At 41.0% G+C, this 20605-nt stretch overlaps 1 protein-coding gene across 2 annotated transcripts in view; it reads right to left on the bottom strand.

The window, feature by feature from the left end:
- The window catches only part of NOC3L (NOC3 like DNA replication regulator), an 85282-nt gene that overhangs the window by 40810 nt on the left and 23867 nt on the right, over positions 1-20605 (bottom strand). For both annotated transcript variants that reach the window (XM_030203043.1, XM_030203042.1), the window contains 2 exons: positions 12686-12779; positions 9468-9643 (listed from right to left, as the gene is read on the bottom strand). In XM_030203043.1, the coding sequence (XP_030058903.1) occupies positions 9468-9643; positions 12686-12779 (270 nt within the window). The remainder of the gene's footprint in view (positions 1-9467; positions 9644-12685; positions 12780-20605) is intronic.

Raw genomic sequence — 20605 nt, forward strand, 5'->3', positions numbered from 1 at the left:
ATATTCATTTTGATGGCCGCGATACGCCCCATCCAGGATAACCCCATTGGCATCCATCTCTCCAGGTCTCGCCGTATTTCTCTCTGAAGGCCCGGATAGTTTACAGCAAACACTGCGGACAAGTTGTTCGGAATCTGCACCCCCAGATATTTTAATTCCCGCTCCTCCCATTTAAAAGCAAAGGATGTTTTCAAAAAGTCCAGCAGTACCCCTGAAACTCCCACAGCCAGGCCAACCGACTTACTAGCATTGAGTTTATATCCTGACACTCTAGTGTATCCCTCTCTCTCTCGCATTACATTAGGCAAGGATATCAACGGCTTGGTAAACGACAAAAGGACATCGACCGCGAATAATGCAATTTTATGGTCTTGTCCACCCACCCTGACACCCGTAATGTTGACATTCTCCCAAATTGCCTCCGCTAGGGGTTCCATTGCTAATGCAAATAAGAGGGAGGACAGCGGGCATCCCTGCCTCGTACCGCGTCCCAGCTTAAATGCCGCCGAGTTCCCCCTGTTGACTCTCACACACGCCCTTGGGGATGAGTAGAACGCTTGAATCCAGGACCTGTAAAACTGTCCAATCCCCACCCTCTGTAGGACCTTATCCAGATAACCCCAGTGGACCCGATCAAATGCCTTTTCCGCGTCTAGGCCTAACAGCACCATCGGGCTAGCCTTCTTTTGTGCCAGAAACAGGTCGTCCAGCGTTCTTCGTATATTGTCTCCTGCCTATTAGCCACAAATCCAACTTGATCCAGATGGATCAAGTAGGGGAGCACCTTTCCCAAACGATTCGCTAATACCTTTGCCAATATTTTTGCATCAGCATTAAGTATTGAGATTGCTCTCCTCATGCATATCTGCTATCTGCAGCCTCACCTCGTGGAGCTTTCGGTAGTCAGACACTGAGCCAGTGGCCCTATATCTGACCTCCAAGGCCCCCAATATCTCCATGCACTGGGCCAACTGTTCCTAAGGTGTTCTATTCTTCTGGCTAGCACACTTGATAAAATAACCTCTTGAAACCACCTTAAAGGCATCCCACACTGTGTCCAGGCCCGGCCCTGAGTCCATATTAAGCTCAAAGTACTCTTGTAAAATTTAGCTACAATGGCCGGGTCCTGCAGTAGACAATTATTTAGTGTCCATCTCTTATCTCTCACTTCCTCTCTCAAAGAGGGGAGGGTAGAGAGTTTTTTTTTAAAGAGATATGTTTTCAGTTCTTTTCTAAATTGAAGCTAGTTCGTTATGCTTCTTGTAATCTTTGGCACTGAGTTCCACCATTTGGTGCCCAGGTAGTTAAATCCGGCCATGTAGGTGAATTTGTAAGCTATGTTCCTGCAATTAGGTAGGTGAAGAAGTGGATAGCTTCTGGTTTCCGTGCTTGCATTTCTTAGGGATAGTTTTACCAAGTCTATCATGTATTCTGGAGAAAGACCAAATAATATTTTGTAGATGATGGTAATTGCTTCGAAGATCAGTCTTACCTTGATTGGCAGCCAGTGTAGTGTTTCGAGTAGTGAGGTTGCTCTTTCATATTTCGACTTCTTGAAAATTAGCCTTGCTGCCGTGTTTTGGACGGTTTGCAGTTACTTCAATGCGCTTTCCTTGCGGCCAATGTGAGCTGCATTGTAGTAATCGAACTGGGATTCTATCTTCGATTGTACTATTATCCAGAATGACTGTCTAGGAAAATAGTCTCTAATCCTTCTCAGTTTCCATATTGTTCTGAAGCATTTTGTTGCTACTGCCGATATTTGATTATCTAATTTAGGTGTGTCAAGGATGATTCCCAGTATTTTTAACTGTGTTTCAATTGGGTATGTTCAGTGATTGATTGTGACGTTTTGGTGGGCTGTGGGGTTGTGTGGACTTGCCAGTACCAGGAATTTGTCTCTTTTTAATTTGATTTTGAAAGTTTCTGCCCAGTTTTCCATAAGGACCAGACCTGTTTTAACTTTGTCCATTATTTCTATGATATTATTGTTAAATGAATGAGTTAAAGCCCTTTATCCACAGGTTTTTTTCCTCATACACACACAGTACAGAACATCCCATCCACGTAACCAAGTCACATGCGCACCATAAGCCCACACTCTCCACTCTCACACAGTACTAGAACTAAACAAAAAATAAAAACGAAAACATGTAAGAAAAATTTGAGAGAGAATGTGATATCACTCTCTACGGCAACCTATCATAAGTCAGCCCTTGACAGCCTGTTGATCCATAAAGTGTTCCCATAAACAAATATACCAGTCTGTCAGAAGTTTTTCTGCTTTTCTCTTTCTGTTCAAATTTCATGAGAGCCTTCCTCTTTCATTCTCTGTCTCCAAATTTCAACAGGGGCACCATTTTCTAACGTCCAATATTGTAATATAATCTTCTTAGTCAACACAAGGACAAACTTTCTGGTAGGCAAGGGAACATGTTGATCAGAGGCAACCAATTTATCAAATGTCCCTGCAACAGTGTACTATAATCCCAAGACACCTCCTGTTGGACTTTCATTTCCCTACTAAAATGAATTCTGTGCAATATTTTAAACTGTGTTTCCTGAAAGTCTATAGAGTTCAGCACAGCAAAAGTGTCAGCAAAGAGCTCTAAAAACTGGGGTTCAGCAAAACGCCGATTATGGGAATCAAATCCATCCTTAATTTCTTGTATGGCCATGTGCATCTGTGACATCTTGTCTTTCATCACTGCTGTGAGCAGTTTTTTTAGTTCCAGTACCGCAGCCTCATCCAATGTCACCATGTGGTTGGCCAGCTCCCTGACCATTGCGGATTTCCTGGATCGAGGGGGTTCCCGGACTTCTTTTGAACCCTTGCACAGCACAACCTGCACAGAGCACACAGAAGAAAGGATCCCAAGTGTCTACCACTCACCAATAAAACTCTGTCTCCAGATAAAGTAAGAAATTCCTTGCAATTATAATGGATTGTGAGAGGTTAGCCAGGAGTAGCTCTCTGGGGTATCCTGCTAGGTCAGCAGTGACACGTGACCCCCGTGTACCTATTAGTCACATTGCCCAACTTGCCAAATAATCAGCCAAGCCCCTCAAGAGTTATAGATGTTCTAAAGAATTTTCCCATTTTAGGGGTAGTAGAGGTAATATAATTATTTTCCATCAGTAAACCACCTATGGACAAAGGTTTCTATAAAATCACCCCATGGAACATGTGTACGAAACAAAAGGCGTATACTTTTAAGCAAGCCACGTGCAGGCATTCCTGGGGGTGTAGTTTGCACAGAATATGGGTAGAGACACAAACTATGTGCTTAGACTATAAAATGCACACGTACATTTATACAAACTCTTGAGCAGATAAACGTACACGGGTATATTCTAACTGCAATTTCTGCAGGTTTCGTGAAACTGTTTTAAAAAGACACATAGGCACCTGGGTGTTTTTATAAAATAATCTTCTTAGTCAACACAAGGACAAACTTTCTGGTAGGCAAGGGAACATGTTGATCAGAGGCAACCAATTTATCAAATGTCCCTGCAACAGTGTACTATAATCCCAAGATCCACCCCAGAATACTGAGGGAACTCAGAGAGGTTCTGGCGGGTCCTCTTAAAGATTTGTTTAATAAATCCTTGGAGACGGGAGAGGTTCCGAGGGATTGGAGAACGGCGGAGGTGGTCCCTCTTCACAAAAGTGGGGATAGGGAAGACGCTGGAAACTACAGGCCGGTAAGCCTCACTTCGGTTATTGGAAAAGTAATGGAAGCCATGCTGAAGGAAAGGATAGTGAATTTCCTGGAAGCCAATAAGTTGCAAGATCCAAGACAACATGGTTTCACCAAAGGGAAGTCGTGCCAAACGAATCTCATTGAATTCTTTGACTGGGTGACGGGAGAATTAAATCAAGGACGGGCTATGGACGTCATCTACTTAGATTTCAGCAAGGCTTTTGACACGGTTCCCCACAGGAGGCTCTTGAATAAACTAGAAGGGCTGAAGATAGGACCAGAAGTGGTAAACTGGATTAGGAACTGGTTGACGGGCAGACGCCAGAGGGTGGTGGTAAATGGAGTTCGCTCGGAGGAGGGAAAGGTGAGTAGTGGAGTGCCTCAGGGATCGGTGCTGGGGCCCATTCTGTTCAATATATTTGTGAGTGACATTGCCGAAGAGTTACAAGGTAAAGTTTGCCTTTTTGCGGATGACACCAAGATTTGCAACAGAGTGGACACCCCGGAGGGAGTGGAAAACATGAAAAAAGATCTGAAGAAGCTGGAAAAATGGTCTAACGTTTGGCAATTAAAATTCAATGCGAAGAAATGCAAAGTGATGCACTTAGGGAGTAGAAATCCAAGGGAGGCGTATGTGTTAGGTGGGGAGAGCCTGATAGACACGGACGGGGAGAGGGATCTTGGGGTGATAGTATCTGAGGACCTGAAGGCGATGAAACAGTGCGACAAGGCGGTGGCCGTAGCGAGAAGGTTGCTAGGCTGTATAGAGAGAGGTGTGACCAGCAGAAAAAAGGAGGTTTTAATGCCCCTGTATAAGACGTTGGTGAGGCCCCACCTGGAGTATTGTGTTCAGTTTTGGAGGCCGTACCTTGCGAAGGATGTTAAAAAAATGGAAGCGGTGCAAAGAAAAGCTACGAGGATGGTATGGGAGTTGCGTTCCAAGACGTATGAAGAGAGGCTTGCTGACCTGAACATGTATACTCTGGAGGAAAGGAGGAACAGGGGTGATATGATACAGACGTTCAAATATTTGAAAGGTATTAATCCGCAAACGAATCTTTTCCGGAGATGGGAAGGCAGTAGAACGAGAGGACATGAAATGAGATTGAAGGGGGGCAGACTCAGGAAAGATGTCAGGAAGTATTTCTTCACGGAGAGGGTGGTGAACGCTTGGAATGCCCTCCCGCGGGAGGTGGTGGAGATGAAAACGGTAACGGAATTCAAGCATGCGTGGGACAGGCATAAAGGAATCCTGTGCAGAAGGAATGGATCCACAGAAGCTTAACTGAAATTGGGTGGCAGGGGGAAGAGGGGTTGGTGGTTGAGAGGCTAGGATGGGGGAGGGCAGACTTTTTATACGGGGTCTGTGCCGGAGCCGGTGATGGGAGGAGGGACTGGTGGTTGGGAGATGGGAAATACTGCTGCACAGATTTATACGGCTGTGCCCTGAAAAAGACAGGTACAAATCAGGGTAAGGTATACACATATGAGTTTATCGTGGGCAGACTAGATGGACCGTGCAGGTCTTTTTCTGCCGTCATCTACTATGTTACTATGTAATAACCCCTTGGTATTTACTTGCACTTCTTACCTAGGCAACCTGTTATGTGTGTCTATAGGTAAAACCTATTAGTACATTTAGTTCTTCATTTTAAGCTCCATTTAAAAGAATATGGAATAGAAGATACAGTCAGTCATATCTTTCTCCTACACCAGATATGATAAATCAGAGGAAGGGCATCTCACCCACACACACATTACACATTCCATTTTCAAAAGAATTCCACACTAACAAAACTGTTTAGAAAGCAGGGTAAGAAAGTTAGTTTTGTGTGTGTGTGTGTGTGTGTGTTTTACTGTTTTATCCTACTTTTGGCACCGATGAGTAAAGTCTTTTGGGCTCTTGAGATTTGTTATCGCTTTTATGCGGATGATGTTCAATTTTTCTTCTCAATAGTATCATGGGGGGATGCTCTGAATGACTGATTAAACATGTATATGAAAAAAGTAAAACAATGGATGGTTGCAAGTGGACTTTTTCTGAATGTGGCAAAAACGGAAGTCATGATTGTAGGTAGAGAAGAGATGACAGTTTGGACAGATACGGTATGCTTGGATGGGATGTATGTTCCAATCAAGAAAGAAATGAGATTGTTGGGGGTGATTCTTGATAATAAATTGACTATAATGTCTCAGGTTGTTAATGTGATTCAAACATCGTTTAAACATTTGCAAATGTTATATAGACTAAAATTGATGCTTTCTGCTTATGATTTTCATTGTGTGGGTCAAAGTCTGGTTCTCACATGTTTGGACTACTGTAGTGCCTTGTCATCGGTATATCATCTATGAGTGTCAAGGCACTGCAAGCAGTCCAAAACGCGGTTGCTAGAACAGTAATGGGGGTAGCAAGGTATTCATATATTACGCTTGTGCTTAAAAAACTTCACTGGCAGTTAAAGTATTGACCATTGTACAGCAAGTTCTTTTTTCTATTGCTCCATTTTATTTGAAACAAGCACTACAGATCTATTGCCCATGGCATACACTGAGGTCTGAAACTGCTCTGCTTCTTTCAACTGATGCGATTAGACAATTGATGCGATTAGACAATTGCACTATGCGGACACTCAGGTCTCAGCTTTTGTTCCAGCTGGTATCAACTGTGGAATGCACTGTCCAGACAGCTCTGGCAATGTAGTAGTAAAACACAATTTAGAAAGTTGTTGAAAACGCAACCATTTGTGTCTGCCTTTTTACTAATTTGAAATTGATCCTGTGGTTTAAGTTTGATGTAGTTTTGTCTTTTTTTTCTAAATAATGTGAATGTTATCTTATAAACCACCTAGTCATAGGTGGCACAGAAAATTTTTAAATACAAAAATAAAAACTGAATCACTGAACAGGGACTGGCTCACACTGACAAGAAGGGAGGAGGAAAAAAAATAAGCTTCTGCAGCAAGTCAATGTGACAGGTATATGAATTTTTCCCCGTTTCTGCACATCTAACACCGCTCTAATTTGCCTGCCATTAACACAAACATTTTATGTTCAGAATCTCTTTATTATAATAGAGAAGATAAAGGAACAATGCAGCAAATAATGCATACATTAACATAACCAACATCAAGCCTCCTGCAAAATTAACATCCAGATTAAAAAGTCCACTACTTTTTCCTATTTTCACACACACTTTTTTTTTCAACCCCCCACCCCCGCCCCCCCAACATTCATGCTCAGCCTAAGGGGTCAGTAAACCATGGTAGTGTTTTTAGCTCATGGTAGAAGTCAGCTGGCGGTAAACACCGACATGCCCAATATATTCCTATGGGTGTCTTGGCATTTACTGCCAGCTGATTTCTACTGCAAGCTAAAAATGCTACCATGGCTTAGTAAATGACCCCCTAAGTGATTAGCAGGTCATGTGTCCCAGACCACTTCACAGTCCCCACGAGCTCTAAACCTAACCTGCAAACTTCCCGAGGCTTCAACCCTGGCTGGTGTCCATTCACGCATACAACGGTATGCTCACGTCTACATACTATATAGAGAGAATGATACCATATTACACTAGCACATGGTTGTTCCTTCCACAAACATATCCAGGTGTGGAATAATCACCACAGGCTGTAACTACTTATTCCAACCCTTTAATCTCTTCTCGTTCTCCCTTTCTGCTCTCATCTATCCCCCTTTCTACCATCCATCCTCTGACTTCCCTTCCCATTTTCCACCAAATCATCCCCATTACTACCCCCCCCCCCCCCACATACATACTCTATCCCCAAAATAGGATATTTGCATCTATGGGAGGTTGAGTATATCAAAGACTGAAGGTATGATCTCATAATTGTGCATGCATTAAGAAACTAACACACAACTTATTGTACCCGTTCCCACCTCTCCACCAAGTTGTATAACCTAAATCTCTCCTGATTCAACTGTAAGCTTACTCTTCTTCTGTGCTCTAGTCACCATTCCCACTAAAACTTGCGCTGTATGTGCACTGTTTAGTCTTACCTTCACTATTTACTCATAGGAGAATTCTGCACAAAAACACACTTGAAGATTCTGCATTATCTGTAATTCTTTCATGCAAAATCACCTCATAAAAACATAAGAATAGCCATACTGGGTCAGACCAATGGTCCATCTAGTCCAGTATTCTGTTTCCAACAGTAGCCAATCTAGGTCACAAGTACCTGGCAGAAACCCAATTAGTATCAACTTTCCATGCTACCAATCCCAGGGCAAGCAGTGGCTTCCTTATATCGATCTCAATAACAGACTATGGACTTTTCCTCCAGGAACTTCTCCAAACCCTTTTTTAAACTCCGGCAACGAGTCCTGAACTTAACTATTCTTTGAGAGAAAAAATATTTCCTCCTATTTGTTTTAAAAATATTTCCATGTAATCGAGTGTCCCCTGGTTTTTGTACTTTTTGAAAAGAGTGAAAAATCGATTCACTTCTACCCATTCTACACCACTCAGGAATTTATAGACCGCAATCATAACCCCCCTCAGCCGTCTCTTTTCCAGGCTGAAGAGCCCTAACCTCTCTAGCACTTCCTCATACAGGAGGAGTTCCATCCCTGTTATTTTGGTTGATCTTTGAGCCTTTTCGAGTTTTGCTATATTTTTTTGAAATAAAAGCTGCATTAAAATTTTGCATTTTTTTTTTTTTTACATTGAGAACTTCCTATTCTGCTGGTTTGCAAGTGTTTGCATATTGACTGCAAGGTGGTTTTACTTCTATGTTAAAACCCTTATATCAGGTAGTAGAAGTATTGGAAAATCCCAGGTAAATCACTGCACTAAAGGATAGTGCCAGTTAGTCCATCGGCACCTGGGAAAGTGAATAAGCACTGTTACCTAGGGGAGTGGGAGACAGAGTGGATTAGGTAAGGTAAACCTCTGTAATATAACTTAGGTACACAGGATTCCCCACCTGAAGGTAGAAGGCTGGATTAACTGACCTCTTAAGATTCCTTCCAGCCCTCTTCTACGGCTGTAAAATGGGATTGTGTATGGGAAATGAAAGATGCTACTGTACCACATCACTAAAATTGGATGAATTACTGTTCAGAAATTACCCTTAATATCAGAAAAAAAGTTTCTAGCACAACATATGCATGCCTGTGTACGTGGTTCGATTGCGTAGATCTGAAAACCACCTCCCACTCCCAGGTCACACTCCGCATTCACACAATATGCTCGTTAGATATTTCACTAGTATCATGCTGACAGTGTATTATCTCTTTGTTATTTGATTTTCTTCCATGCTGTCTATTAAGGTATTTTTGTATTATAAAGACGTTTATCATATCTGTTATGTGATAGTTCTGCAGTACTGTTAAATGTTTACATTTCTTATACTGTTTCATGTTAGTCCTATTATAAGGTTTCAATCTGACATTTCCAGGTTTACCTCATTTATTGTTTTTATGCTTACGTCTGGTCATTTTACTGTTAACAAAATTGTAAGTTCTATGTTAAATTGTATCTGCTGTACACCGCCTTGGGTGAAAATCTTCATAAAAGTAGTTAATAAATCCTAATAAATAAATAAATAAATATATAGAAAATCTGGTGCAAATAACAAAAGTTAGAAGACACAGAATGATTTCATTAGCATCCTTCTCCTTTAGAAAGTAAGCTGAAAAGGAAGGTTTGTTAGTTTGACTTAGAAATAATATTTTTGACACAAAAATATAAGAGATAACCCTAATTTACAGAGTGCTAGCTACTCTGCTGATACTCACCACTAGAGATGAATCATTCATAAGTGGCACAAGCATAATCACAATATTATTGTGGAAGTTGAAATGAGGCAGCGATACCAGCAGATCACACAGGCTCTTCACTGCTACTTCTGCTAGCCCTTTATACGCTTTCAGAGGGATTACCTCACTTTTCTTCACCTTCATTTTCTTCCAGTCTGAAGAAAAGAAGATACTTATTTTTCTATTGTACCTAATAATTTAAGACACACTGAATTTCTAACGCACATTTAACAAAAAATATATTTTCCACGTCATGTTTCACATTATAAGCCCGACTACCTCGTTAGGCTCCCCTTACTCTGAAAGGATATCCTGTTTCCTCCACCTATTTCTTAAGCCCCCAGTCTATGTCTATGAGAATAAAAAGTTTAGTAAATCAGGGCCTAGACGTGGCAGCTTGTAGGCATTCTTTATGAACACCACCTTGTGACAAATGTTAGAATGAATCAGTGTATGTACACTGCAGCTGTTGGAGTTTCTTCTCCCATAGAAAATTAATTGTGGCAACCAGCTGCAGAATCTTCACTTCTTCAGCACAGATCCTTCCTCAGGATCACCTTCTGCCTTCCAGTCTTCTGCCCCTACTGCTTTTCCAATGGCTGGATCCTACTTATAGTCTCTGCTGTTAGTTACAATGGAAGAAGGGAGGGGAGACTCACTCACGCAGGATGGGACAGACTAGACAAATGCAGATAGAGGTTTTTAACTCAGAAAAAGTATCTAGACATACTTCCCTTCTGAACATTAATATGCAATTTTGCTGACTTCTGAAAAAAAGCCAGTTGGAAATCCTAACCACATGTCATAGGTTCCCCTAAACATGGGCACAATGCATGCACAAAGTTAATCTGGTCCTGGTTAACAGAGATATTTTTCTTATTGGTTGCTGTATCTATGATTCATGAATAGTTATCACAAGACTGGTCTCAAGGCAGCAGGAGATGACATTTTATTAAGGCACCTCCTGCTTCCTGATGGGGAGATGGCTTGTTGGCGATCTGGCCGAGGTTTGTGGAGTGTGATTGGGCAGAGTAGGATGAGTTGAAGCGTGGCTTAACATCTCCCTCTCAAAGATCAAGCCCCCTTGGCAGCTCTGAAGGAATAGGGAAATATTAACATTCCTTGTGTATACAGTTGTTTGTGTGTAAGTCTGGGGGAGGGGGTAGCATTGACCATGTAGAGGTATCTATGGAGGGTAATTTGTTGGGAAGTTGGAGGGGGGGATAATTTTTGTAGTTGGAGCAATCTACAGGGTGACACCTGAAGGTAGGGTAGTTTTTGGGTGACTGGCAGTCTGTAGGTGGTTAATTTTTAAGGGGAGGTGGGGCTGCTTGCTGGAGGGGATAGTTTTTTTTTTTTTTTTTAGAGCAGCAGTTTGCAGGAGGTAGATTTAAGGCATGAGGGCAGTTTTGGTGTGTTGTGGCAATTGAGGGATATATTTTAGATATGTGGCAGATGGTGGTGGGGGGGGGGGGGGTAGTTTTTTTGAGATTTGGAAACAGTTTGGAGGTTTGGAAGACTATGGAGTTTCAGGTTTGAAATCTGTCCTGTTCTCTAACAGCAACATTTCACTCTAGAAAAGCTTGAACTCCATTTCCCATAGAAATCCTTTAGGCTATATATATATTTTTTGGGGGGTGGGGAGGGGCTCATTTCTCTGGAACCCCTGGTCTGAGGCCCATTTTTGAACTCAGTGTATCTTCCCTGTTTTTGTTCCATATGCCATGTTTCATCCCATTCTTAATTTTTCTATGCTACAGAAGCTGAACTCTTCTCCCACAAAAATGCACTGGCTTTTTCTGGGGGGGGGGGGGGGGGGGGGGGGGGGGGGGGGGAAGAGCTTATATCTCTGGAACTCCCAATCTGATTTGGCCCATTTTTCAACTTGTTGCATCTTTTTATCGATTTTTCCCTCATGCCAACTTTCAACCCATTCTGTTAAATTTTCAAAAGAGTTATTTTGCCCCAAGACACATATTCAACTCTTTTTGTAAAATTCTTTTTAAAATTTTCATTGGATTGGAAATAATTTTTAAAAATGGGAAATGGAAAACAGAATACAAATGGGCAGTAAAAAAACAAGCATTTTTGTTGACAAGAAGCGTGCATATTTTTCTTTTTTTTTTTTTTAAATGAAGGCAAACTGGAAATAATAAAAATAGTCTCAAGGTTAAACCTTAAAGAGATTCTGCAGGATGGATTGACCACACCTACTATTCATGTCAAGAATCCCTCTCCAAACATGATGCGAATGTGTGGACTGAAATCTGTTATAGGCTTGCATATCTCTGACTGAGGCCAGCCTCAGGTCCCATTGAGGCTGCTAAGGCTCTCACTTTATCTACCTTGACAAAAGTAAAGGCAATGCAATTAGCTATTTAATTAGACAGTGTAAACCTGTTAACTCTCAGGTTTATTGGGCTAAAAAGAAAAAGCAAAAGCTGAATACATTGCCTAAGGGCTTTGGTCCACTCCAAGCAGAAAACAAAAGCTCTTTTACAACCCAAAGAGTACAAGCCACTAGAGGCCGACCGAATTTTGATTATGGTGCCGAAACTGGCTCCAAATCCTTTTTCTGCCTGGTTTCAGCCAAAAGGCTACCACCACAATTTTGGTTAAACTGACTGTATGTTTTCGGTGGAAGTAGAAAATATGTGCTTTGTCCTGTTTGTCTCCTTCCCCCCCCCCTCCAAACAGGAGTTTCCTTTCCCCCCTGTCCACCTAGGTGCCCCTTCCCCCTTGAGTCTACCTTACAACCCCTAGGGGTGTAAATCAGGGTAGGCATGATTACCAGTCGCACCTGCCCATGCTGGCTCTGCTCTCAAAATGGCTGCCATGGCCTCTAGTGGCAATCTCACGAGATGTCATGGTAGCCATTTTGAGAGTACAGCTGACATGGGCAAGAGCGACTGCTCTGACTGACTACACCACTACAACACAAGGGGGGGGGGGGCTGGGAACAACACTCTGCATTCTTTTTGTATGTATGTATACGTTGATTTTGCTATTCTTAAGCATCTATTTTGCTTATCTGTGTTTTTCCAAGTACCAAATTCAACTGACAGAAGCCTCCAAAACATTTTCTCTAGTCATAAAATGAAAGAGGCATTAACCTGGCTGGATTGCCCAAATTATTGATTATGAATGCACACACGAGAACAAAAGAAACATTTAAGGAAAAGAATGCTGCTACATACCTCTGACTGCCTGTTCCAAATTTTCTAAGAAAAACTTATATTGACTGACTAAACCTTCTTCAAATTCTCGAAGCTTCTGAGTTTCTTTTTTAACCTGTAAGAAAACCATAGTTTTACTTTAAGCTTTTGAAAACATTTTGTGATAACTTTTAGGAAAAATCTAAAGACCTGGCTTTTCAAACAGGCTTTTGATACTGTAGAATGTTTTATTGATGCTTGTTTTATACTGTATTGTGGTATGTTTGTATGCATCTTTGTTGTACACCACTTTGCAATTATAAACCTAGTATATACGTTTAATAACAAAATAAAATTAAAACATTTTCAAATAAGCATTAGGGCCTATGGCATTTCCCTCACTTGGAGATTAATGAACAATATCTGAAGGTTGACAAACATTCATCCAAAGTTTAGGTTAACTTTATCTACTGAAAACACTCAAGGTTTTTTATAACTTATATTTGGCAGGAACATCTCTTGAACACTAGTTACGGCTTATTTTCAAGATTTAAGTACCTTGTTGTTGGTTTACCTAGAATTTGCCATTTATACAACTTTAACATTTTTAATTTGCTAGTACCTAGCTAACAAAAGTACTTTTGGATTCATTCCTGTTTTCCCTGTGAATCACAACTTTGGCTTCCAGCAAGAAAAGGGAGCTATAGCTGGTGGGTGGCAGGCGTTTTCAAACAGCAGAGCTGGCAGAAGATAAGCAGCAGGGGCTCATTCAGAAAAAAAAAAAAAAAAAAGTTTAGCAACAATGAAACACAGCAAATGCATTATCCATTTGTGGGGCAAAGGTAACAGGAAAAGCCAAGGAGTGCCTGGGGATAGGAAAAAGGAGGGAGGACCCAAGAAGCAACAGAACCAACATTTAAGTTAAAAGGGGAGGCCTAGGCCCAAACCTAGGATGTATGGAAAGGCAAGGGGTATCAGATGAGCTGCAGCATGAGCTTGGTGGGACTGAGGGAGCAGCCACTGGAAAGAGACCCAAAAAATTATTTAGAGCAGTAGGCTAAAGAACCAGACAGACCAGGGTTCAAACACAAAGGAATCCTGTATGGAAAGAATAAAACCAAACAAGCTTAGCTGTGATTAGATGACAACTCCAGTAATTGGGAAGTAAAGTCAGTGCCGGGCAGTCTTGTACAGTCTGTACCCTGATCGTGGCTGGACAAACTTGGATTGGCTAGAGTGGGGCTTTGATGAAAGCTTCACTGGTTGAAGAACAAGGCCAGTGCCAGACAGACTTCTACATTTTACCTCAAAATGGCAAGAACAAATCCAGATCAAGTATCGCATCATACCTAATGCTATCATATCTTGTTGGGTGGCAGATTGGATGGACCGTACAGGTCTTTATCTGCTGTCTTCTACTATATTAGTATGTAAATCCTACTGACACTCATTGTGGATATAGGCAAGCGATTTAACCCTGCACTGATCAGGTACAAACTTAGACAAAGCCCTCTGGGTACAGGGAAGTACTTACTGTATCTGAATGTAACTTACCATCAGCTACTGGAAAGGCGAGAGATAAATACTAAATAAAAGATAAGTGTGGGGTGGCACCAGAAGAGCAGCAGCAGCAACTGGAGAGTCATATTGGGAGGTGAGATAAGGTGGTGGCTAGAGGAAACAGTTGGCACTAGTAATACTTTTTGAGACACCAGCAGAAAGAGAAATGCAAAAAGGCTGTGTGAATGTTAACCCTGAGGCTTAGAAACAAAGTATCATTTAAAGGCCCAATATTCAAAGAGATTTAAGCGGGCAGGAGAGGCTCCTGGCTGGTTAAATTGCTTGTTCGGGGCCATCTGCTGATAGTGGTTAAATTGGACTACATAAAAGTCAGTCTTATCTTTATTAGGTGTAGCTTAGGTGGTTAAGTGCTGAATATCGCACTTAACCGCATATGAGATAGCCAGCAGCATAAACCTGGATATTCAATGCTGGTGCCCAGATGTGGCCTGACACTGAATATCCAGGAAAAACACCAACAGCTGCTAAACAAACACTCAAGTGTCACCAGCTGAATATCTAACCATAAAAAAAACATACCTAACAGAAACAGAGAAAATATAATTTGTAATTTCTACAAAGGGAAAGCTAGGTTGTCTAGCTGTAATCGGGGCTCTCTTTGGAGGGAACAAGTCAGCCACATATAGGTTTCCACTTTCCTCTGTACCATACTGCTCCCTCTGGCTTTTACAGTCCTGTATGTTTTTTAGCATTAAATCTTGGTTGTCAAAAAGACCATTCTTTAAGTTTTGCTAGATTCCTCATGTTATCCATAGTTTCCACTGTGTCAACCCTACTGCAGATTTTGGTATTATCCACAAAAAGGCAAACTTTACCAGACAACTATCACCCACAAAAATGTTAAAGAAAAGAATCGAACACAGGCCAATTCCTGTGGCACACCAGTGGTACATCTCTTATCCACAGAGTGAACTCCATTCACCACCACCCTATGTCGCATCCCACTCAGTTTCTAACCTAGTCACTTTATGGCTCATACCAAGGGTGATTATTTATAAGTCACCATTTTGGAACCGTGTCAAAGGGTGCAGAAATCTAAGCACATCACTTTCAGCGCTCTCCATCAATCCAACTCTCTGGTCAGCTAGACAAAGAAATTAATGAACTTTGTATCACAAGACCTACCCCCTAGTAAAACCATGCTGCCTGGGATCCTGCAATCCACTGGATTCCAGGAACCGCACTATTCTCTGTTTTAGCAGCATTTCCATTAATTTACTTCAACAGAAGTCATACCAACCCAGCCTATAATTCACAACTTCCTTCTTGCATGCATCCTGCTCCAGTACTCTGGGACCACTTCTAACTCTAAAGACAAACTTCCCTAAGTTCCTTCGATACTCTCAAATGTATCTCATCCCTTCCTCCACTTTTAGTTTCTAGCTTCTTCCCCCCCCCCCCCCCCCCATTTCTATAGTGGTATTCAAGGTTTCACTTATCTGAGGGCTTTGTTCACCCATTCCCAACAACCTTAGCCCTCTCCAGTAAGTTAGCCCATTCTCTGATGGGTGAAAGTCATTTCTGGTCAGCAGCCCTTGGAAAATCATTCCACAGTCCAGGAAGCAGAAATGCTCTCAAGAACACTATCCAAGTAACTATTCAGACATCCCCAGGATGTGAACCTCTCTTACTCAGCCTTTGCCCTCTACAGGGAGGATCAACAAGAACACCACCTGTGTACCTGTTTCATGCCAATTTTTCTTCTTATTCATAGCCGTTGTGGATATCCCAAAAAGCGGATTAGTTGTAGGGTCCCCAGGACAGGTTCGGAAAGCCCTGAATTACAAGAATGGTTAGAAGGGATTCTTTTAGACTGTAATTCTCAATAGAAATACTGTTGACTTTAGGATTTATAAGATCTCCAAATATTTACTCTAGATTTCAGTTTCTGGACTGCACTATTCCAAAACAGAGACTGTTGTTACAAATGATCTAATTTTTCTGTGAATTGCTTCCATGGCCTATGCCTACAAGCATTATAATCCGATTATCTCTTTCACTATCTTCTTTACTTTTGTGGCCTATTTCAGGGAAAGCTTTAGCATTTTTTTAAATATATCATATGATGTGGGTATCAGGTAGTGTGTTTTTTTTTTAAACATATCAGTGTCCTAAATTAAAGTCTGTGGTCCATTTTGTGTGAACTCTTGCTGCACCCTAGTGAACTGACAGCAATATGATCTCATTAGTCATGCAACTGAAACGTTTCATTGCATGCACAGCAATTCATCTTTAGCACTGTCAAACATGCCAAGACGAATCTTTCACAATACCCAACTGGTACTTCCCCCTCTCTCAGCAGGCACCAAGAATAATTTATTCTAAGATTTTTACCTTTTCATAGTACGATTATTGCCCCAAAGCTTCTAGCCTCCAATTCTCTTCAAATGGGTTAGTTCTGTATACACTAAGACAGGAATGAAGCTTACATATAATAACTTACATTATTACCTTTACACCCCTGCACATACACCATTTGAAAGGTTCAGTGCTGTTTACAGGCAAAACTAGGCTTTCCAAGGAACTGAACGTTTGTTTTCCACAATCAAAATTAATCTCACAGTTTACAAAACATTTCTTAAGAAAGCTTTCCAAAGTAATTTATAATCAGATATTGACTAATTCCATAGCTAACATTCCACTACTTTGCTGCTTGATAAGCAAAGGAGGCTGTCAACATAGATTTATAAACTATTTTCTTGAGGTTCGGATAACATCTGGCTATGTTCTATATCTATCTGGTAGCCAGAGGCGTAGCTAGGTGGGGTGCCAGGGGAGCGACTGCTCCCCCAAACAGACTTCTGATGGCGCCGGAGCCTATTTTTCGGCAGTCCGTCATGCCTATATAATGCGCACGCGCCTATGCAATCCGTTCTCCAATCCCCTTAGTGTCACAACCTGGTTGGTAGCACAATTAGACTACACATATAATCTGGAACATAATTATGTAAAATAAGAAACAACAACATGCATAATTTAAAAATGCCTCTAGCTTCTACTGGAAGCCAATGCAACTCAACAAATAATGGTGCGATTATCAAACTTTGATTCAGAGCACAGCAGTCGAGCTTATGTTCTGAAGAATTTGTAACTTTTTTTTTAGCGCAGTCTACCTACATTATATTACAGTAGTCCAACTGGGATAAATTTAAAGCCTGAACTTGTAAGCCACTGTGTATTGGACATGACTGCACTCTCTCAAAATGTACTGCTAGTGCTCATCTCAACACTTGTATAGCTCCAAACACAGAGCCTCCTTCTGGACTTCATAAGGCATCATATGTACAAAATGTATTAAAGTGCACTTGGGTGAAATCAACCCAATCAAAAAAAAAAAAAACCTCCAAAATCCCTCCAACACATTTGGAATACTTTCTGTATCTTTTTGCCACTTTTGTACTTTTCTCTATATGTTGTACTGAATAGTCAGTCATTTGGTACCACCATACTTGTGTTTTCCTCTTTTGCCGCAATGTTTAGTTACCTTGCATCAAAATTTTATATCAGTGGGAAATGGAATGTCTCTGGGGGGGTCACAACTTTTCCCTTTCCCACTATTTTGTCAATGTTGTGATCTCAACATTTTTAAGTATGACAACACTATGCTATTTATTTATTTAGCTCATACCTTTTCACTGATAGCTCAGGTAAGTTGTTTCCAGGTACAACAGGTGTTTCTAGTGGATGACATGTTAACAGAGACATGATCTCTTATTTCATATTTCTGTATACAGGCTAACACTGGTACATTAATTACATCCAGTGAAGAGATGTAACTGCTTCCCTATAGGTGCTACAAAATCTGCATTTGTCCATTCTATCATAATTTCTATGCCAGAGTCTACAGTCCAATGCTGCACCTGTCATTTAGGGTAAAGTTCCCCTCTCCTTAACACTCCTGTGTTCAGTTTTGTGGATGTTGAAGATGTACTCTGTACTTCCTAATGTACTTATTGTTTAGCCAATAGTTTTTCTTGTTTGCTGAACAGAATTTTACTCATGTTGTGCAAATTTTGTTCCTTCTTTCCCCGTGTTCTGGTGGATTCTCATTCCTTCTGTCCATCACAATGCTTGTCCAAGTTTAAGGAGAGACCTATTGTGCCTGTTCACCTTCATATTTCAGCACCAAACATTTGAATCTGCTGATGCTGCTAAGTAGGCCACAGGTGTATGACAGCAGTTCTGTCTGTGCAGTCTGTAAGACTCGGACTGCCCTTCAGTTCTCCTGAAATAAAATCTCAGCATGAATTAGATTACATGAGGGGGGGGGGGAGCATAAAGAAGATTATTTGGTCTTGCATCTAGTTTTTCAAGATCTTTATGAGGCGAATCTTCCAAAGATGTATGAGAATATAGGGATTCTAAGTTCAATGATAGCTTGCATTCTACTCAGTATCAGGTGCAGTATCCTGTAGCATTCTTTGCTTATCTTTTCTCTCAGTAATTTATGCTGGATCATTGTACCTTTTTCCATGCACAGATTTTTATATACACAGTTTCCTGCTCAGTTCTTTTTCCAGCCTATTTCTTCTTGATATTGTGCAGACTGTATCATGGGAGTATGAGGCTCCTGGTATCAGGTGGCTAATGCTCTATAAGCCGGGGTTTTTTTTTTTGTTTTTTTGCAAAAGCATAAGAAATTAGTAGCATAATTAAGACCCAAAACAGAAGGAAGAACTTCTATTTTTATACTGTGCAGTTTGTATACATTTGATCCTTATGCTATCCAAATATTTAGTTTTACAAGTTTGATTGTCCACTAGGTGGCACTAGTATACTGATAAGACAGAAAAATATAATAGCACCTTTATGGTTAAATATTTTTTTTTTTTAGTTATCAATCAATATCCAATATATATAAGATTACAAATACTCAGTTTGTTTAAGAGTGCAAAAAAACAAAGTGACCAGAAAATTAGTTTTCAATTTCAGCCCATCCCCAAACCATCCAAACATACACCACCCATCCCTCCTCTATACAAGGGCTATGCTAAAAATACATATCAAGAATATCACCAGTACCAGCCGTGATCACTCAATGTCTTGTTAGGACCCCAAACTCACATGCTCCCAACCACTAAGTAGAGCGGTTCCTCCCAAGGCCTTCAAGCTATGAAATATCCAAGTCACTCTCAATGGTAAGGTTGCCAAATATGGATCCAAAATCTTCAAAAATCTCTTCTTCACAGACCACCCCCATAGGACTGCAGTCATCATCTCCATCCGAAGCAGCTCAAACATCTGACTGCACCATTGAGAGACAGTGGTTGGGGCAGCATCACGCCACTGTAATAGGATACGTTTCGTCATCAAACAGGCTTTATGTAAGAGGAGTACTGCAATCCATCACATCCAGGAGAGATCTATGGGGGAGTGCCAGCCACTGATGGTCGCAAATTGCACTCAAATGGGCCCAGCGAGCTGTCCAAAATGTTTATATTTGAGGACACTCCCACATACAACGTTTATATAAGGCACTGAGAGTTGAACATAACACAGCACCTTTAAATTGTTTTGTACTTTAGATTTGCAATCAGAAAGTTTTAAAATATGTACAGCAGCCATCAAAAACCACCTGTTCTGAGATTTTATTCTTTCCTAGTGCACTTATGTCCCACAAACTCCTAGGCCATCAACATCCTCTCTCAGGGTAATGACAAGAATGGACCTCAGTCACAACCCAGAAGTAGAGGAAAAGCCTAGCGATTAGAGCAGTTCAAATCCAATCAGTTCTCCTTGTAACCTTGGGACAATAGAGGATAAAGTGAATTGCCAAAGTGCAAAATCAGGGGCCTGCTTATAAAAAGCTTCCTCCCATTTTGTATTTAATGGAAAAATGCTTAGTAAACAGGGCCTTTAAATTGTAAGCCCTCTGAGAACAGTAAATAACTTGTACACCTGAATATAACTGGTCTTGAACTACCAATGAAAAGTCATGTCCTAAATCCAAAATCTACTGCTATTCCAAGATAAAGCTAATAAACTTTCCTAAAAACCAGCCCTCAGTGGGACAATTTTCCAGTTCCAGGTTCCTCACTGATTTTCTTCTCCCCAGCAAAACCAGTGCTGGGCAGACAGTCTACGCCCGGATGGGCTGGAGTGTAAGTTTTAAGAGGCTTTGACGTTAGCTTCAGAACTTTTATTACAAGAACAGTGCTGGGCAGATTTCGACGGTCTGTGCCCTGAGAATGGCAAGGATAAATCAAACTTGGGTATACATATAAAGTATCGTATACCATGTAAAATGAGTTTTTCTTGTTGGGCAGGCTGGATGGACCTACAGGTCTTTATCTGCCGTCAATTACTAAGTTAATATATGTTTGTTCTCCAAGCAGTAACTTTGCTTCATGTTGGAGTCTTTGGATTGCATCAGACAAGTAT

The sequence above is a fragment of the Microcaecilia unicolor genome, chromosome 5, assembly GCF_901765095.1.
Source record: "Microcaecilia unicolor chromosome 5, aMicUni1.1, whole genome shotgun sequence".
In the NCBI taxonomy this organism is placed as follows: Eukaryota; Metazoa; Chordata; class Amphibia; order Gymnophiona; family Siphonopidae; genus Microcaecilia; species Microcaecilia unicolor.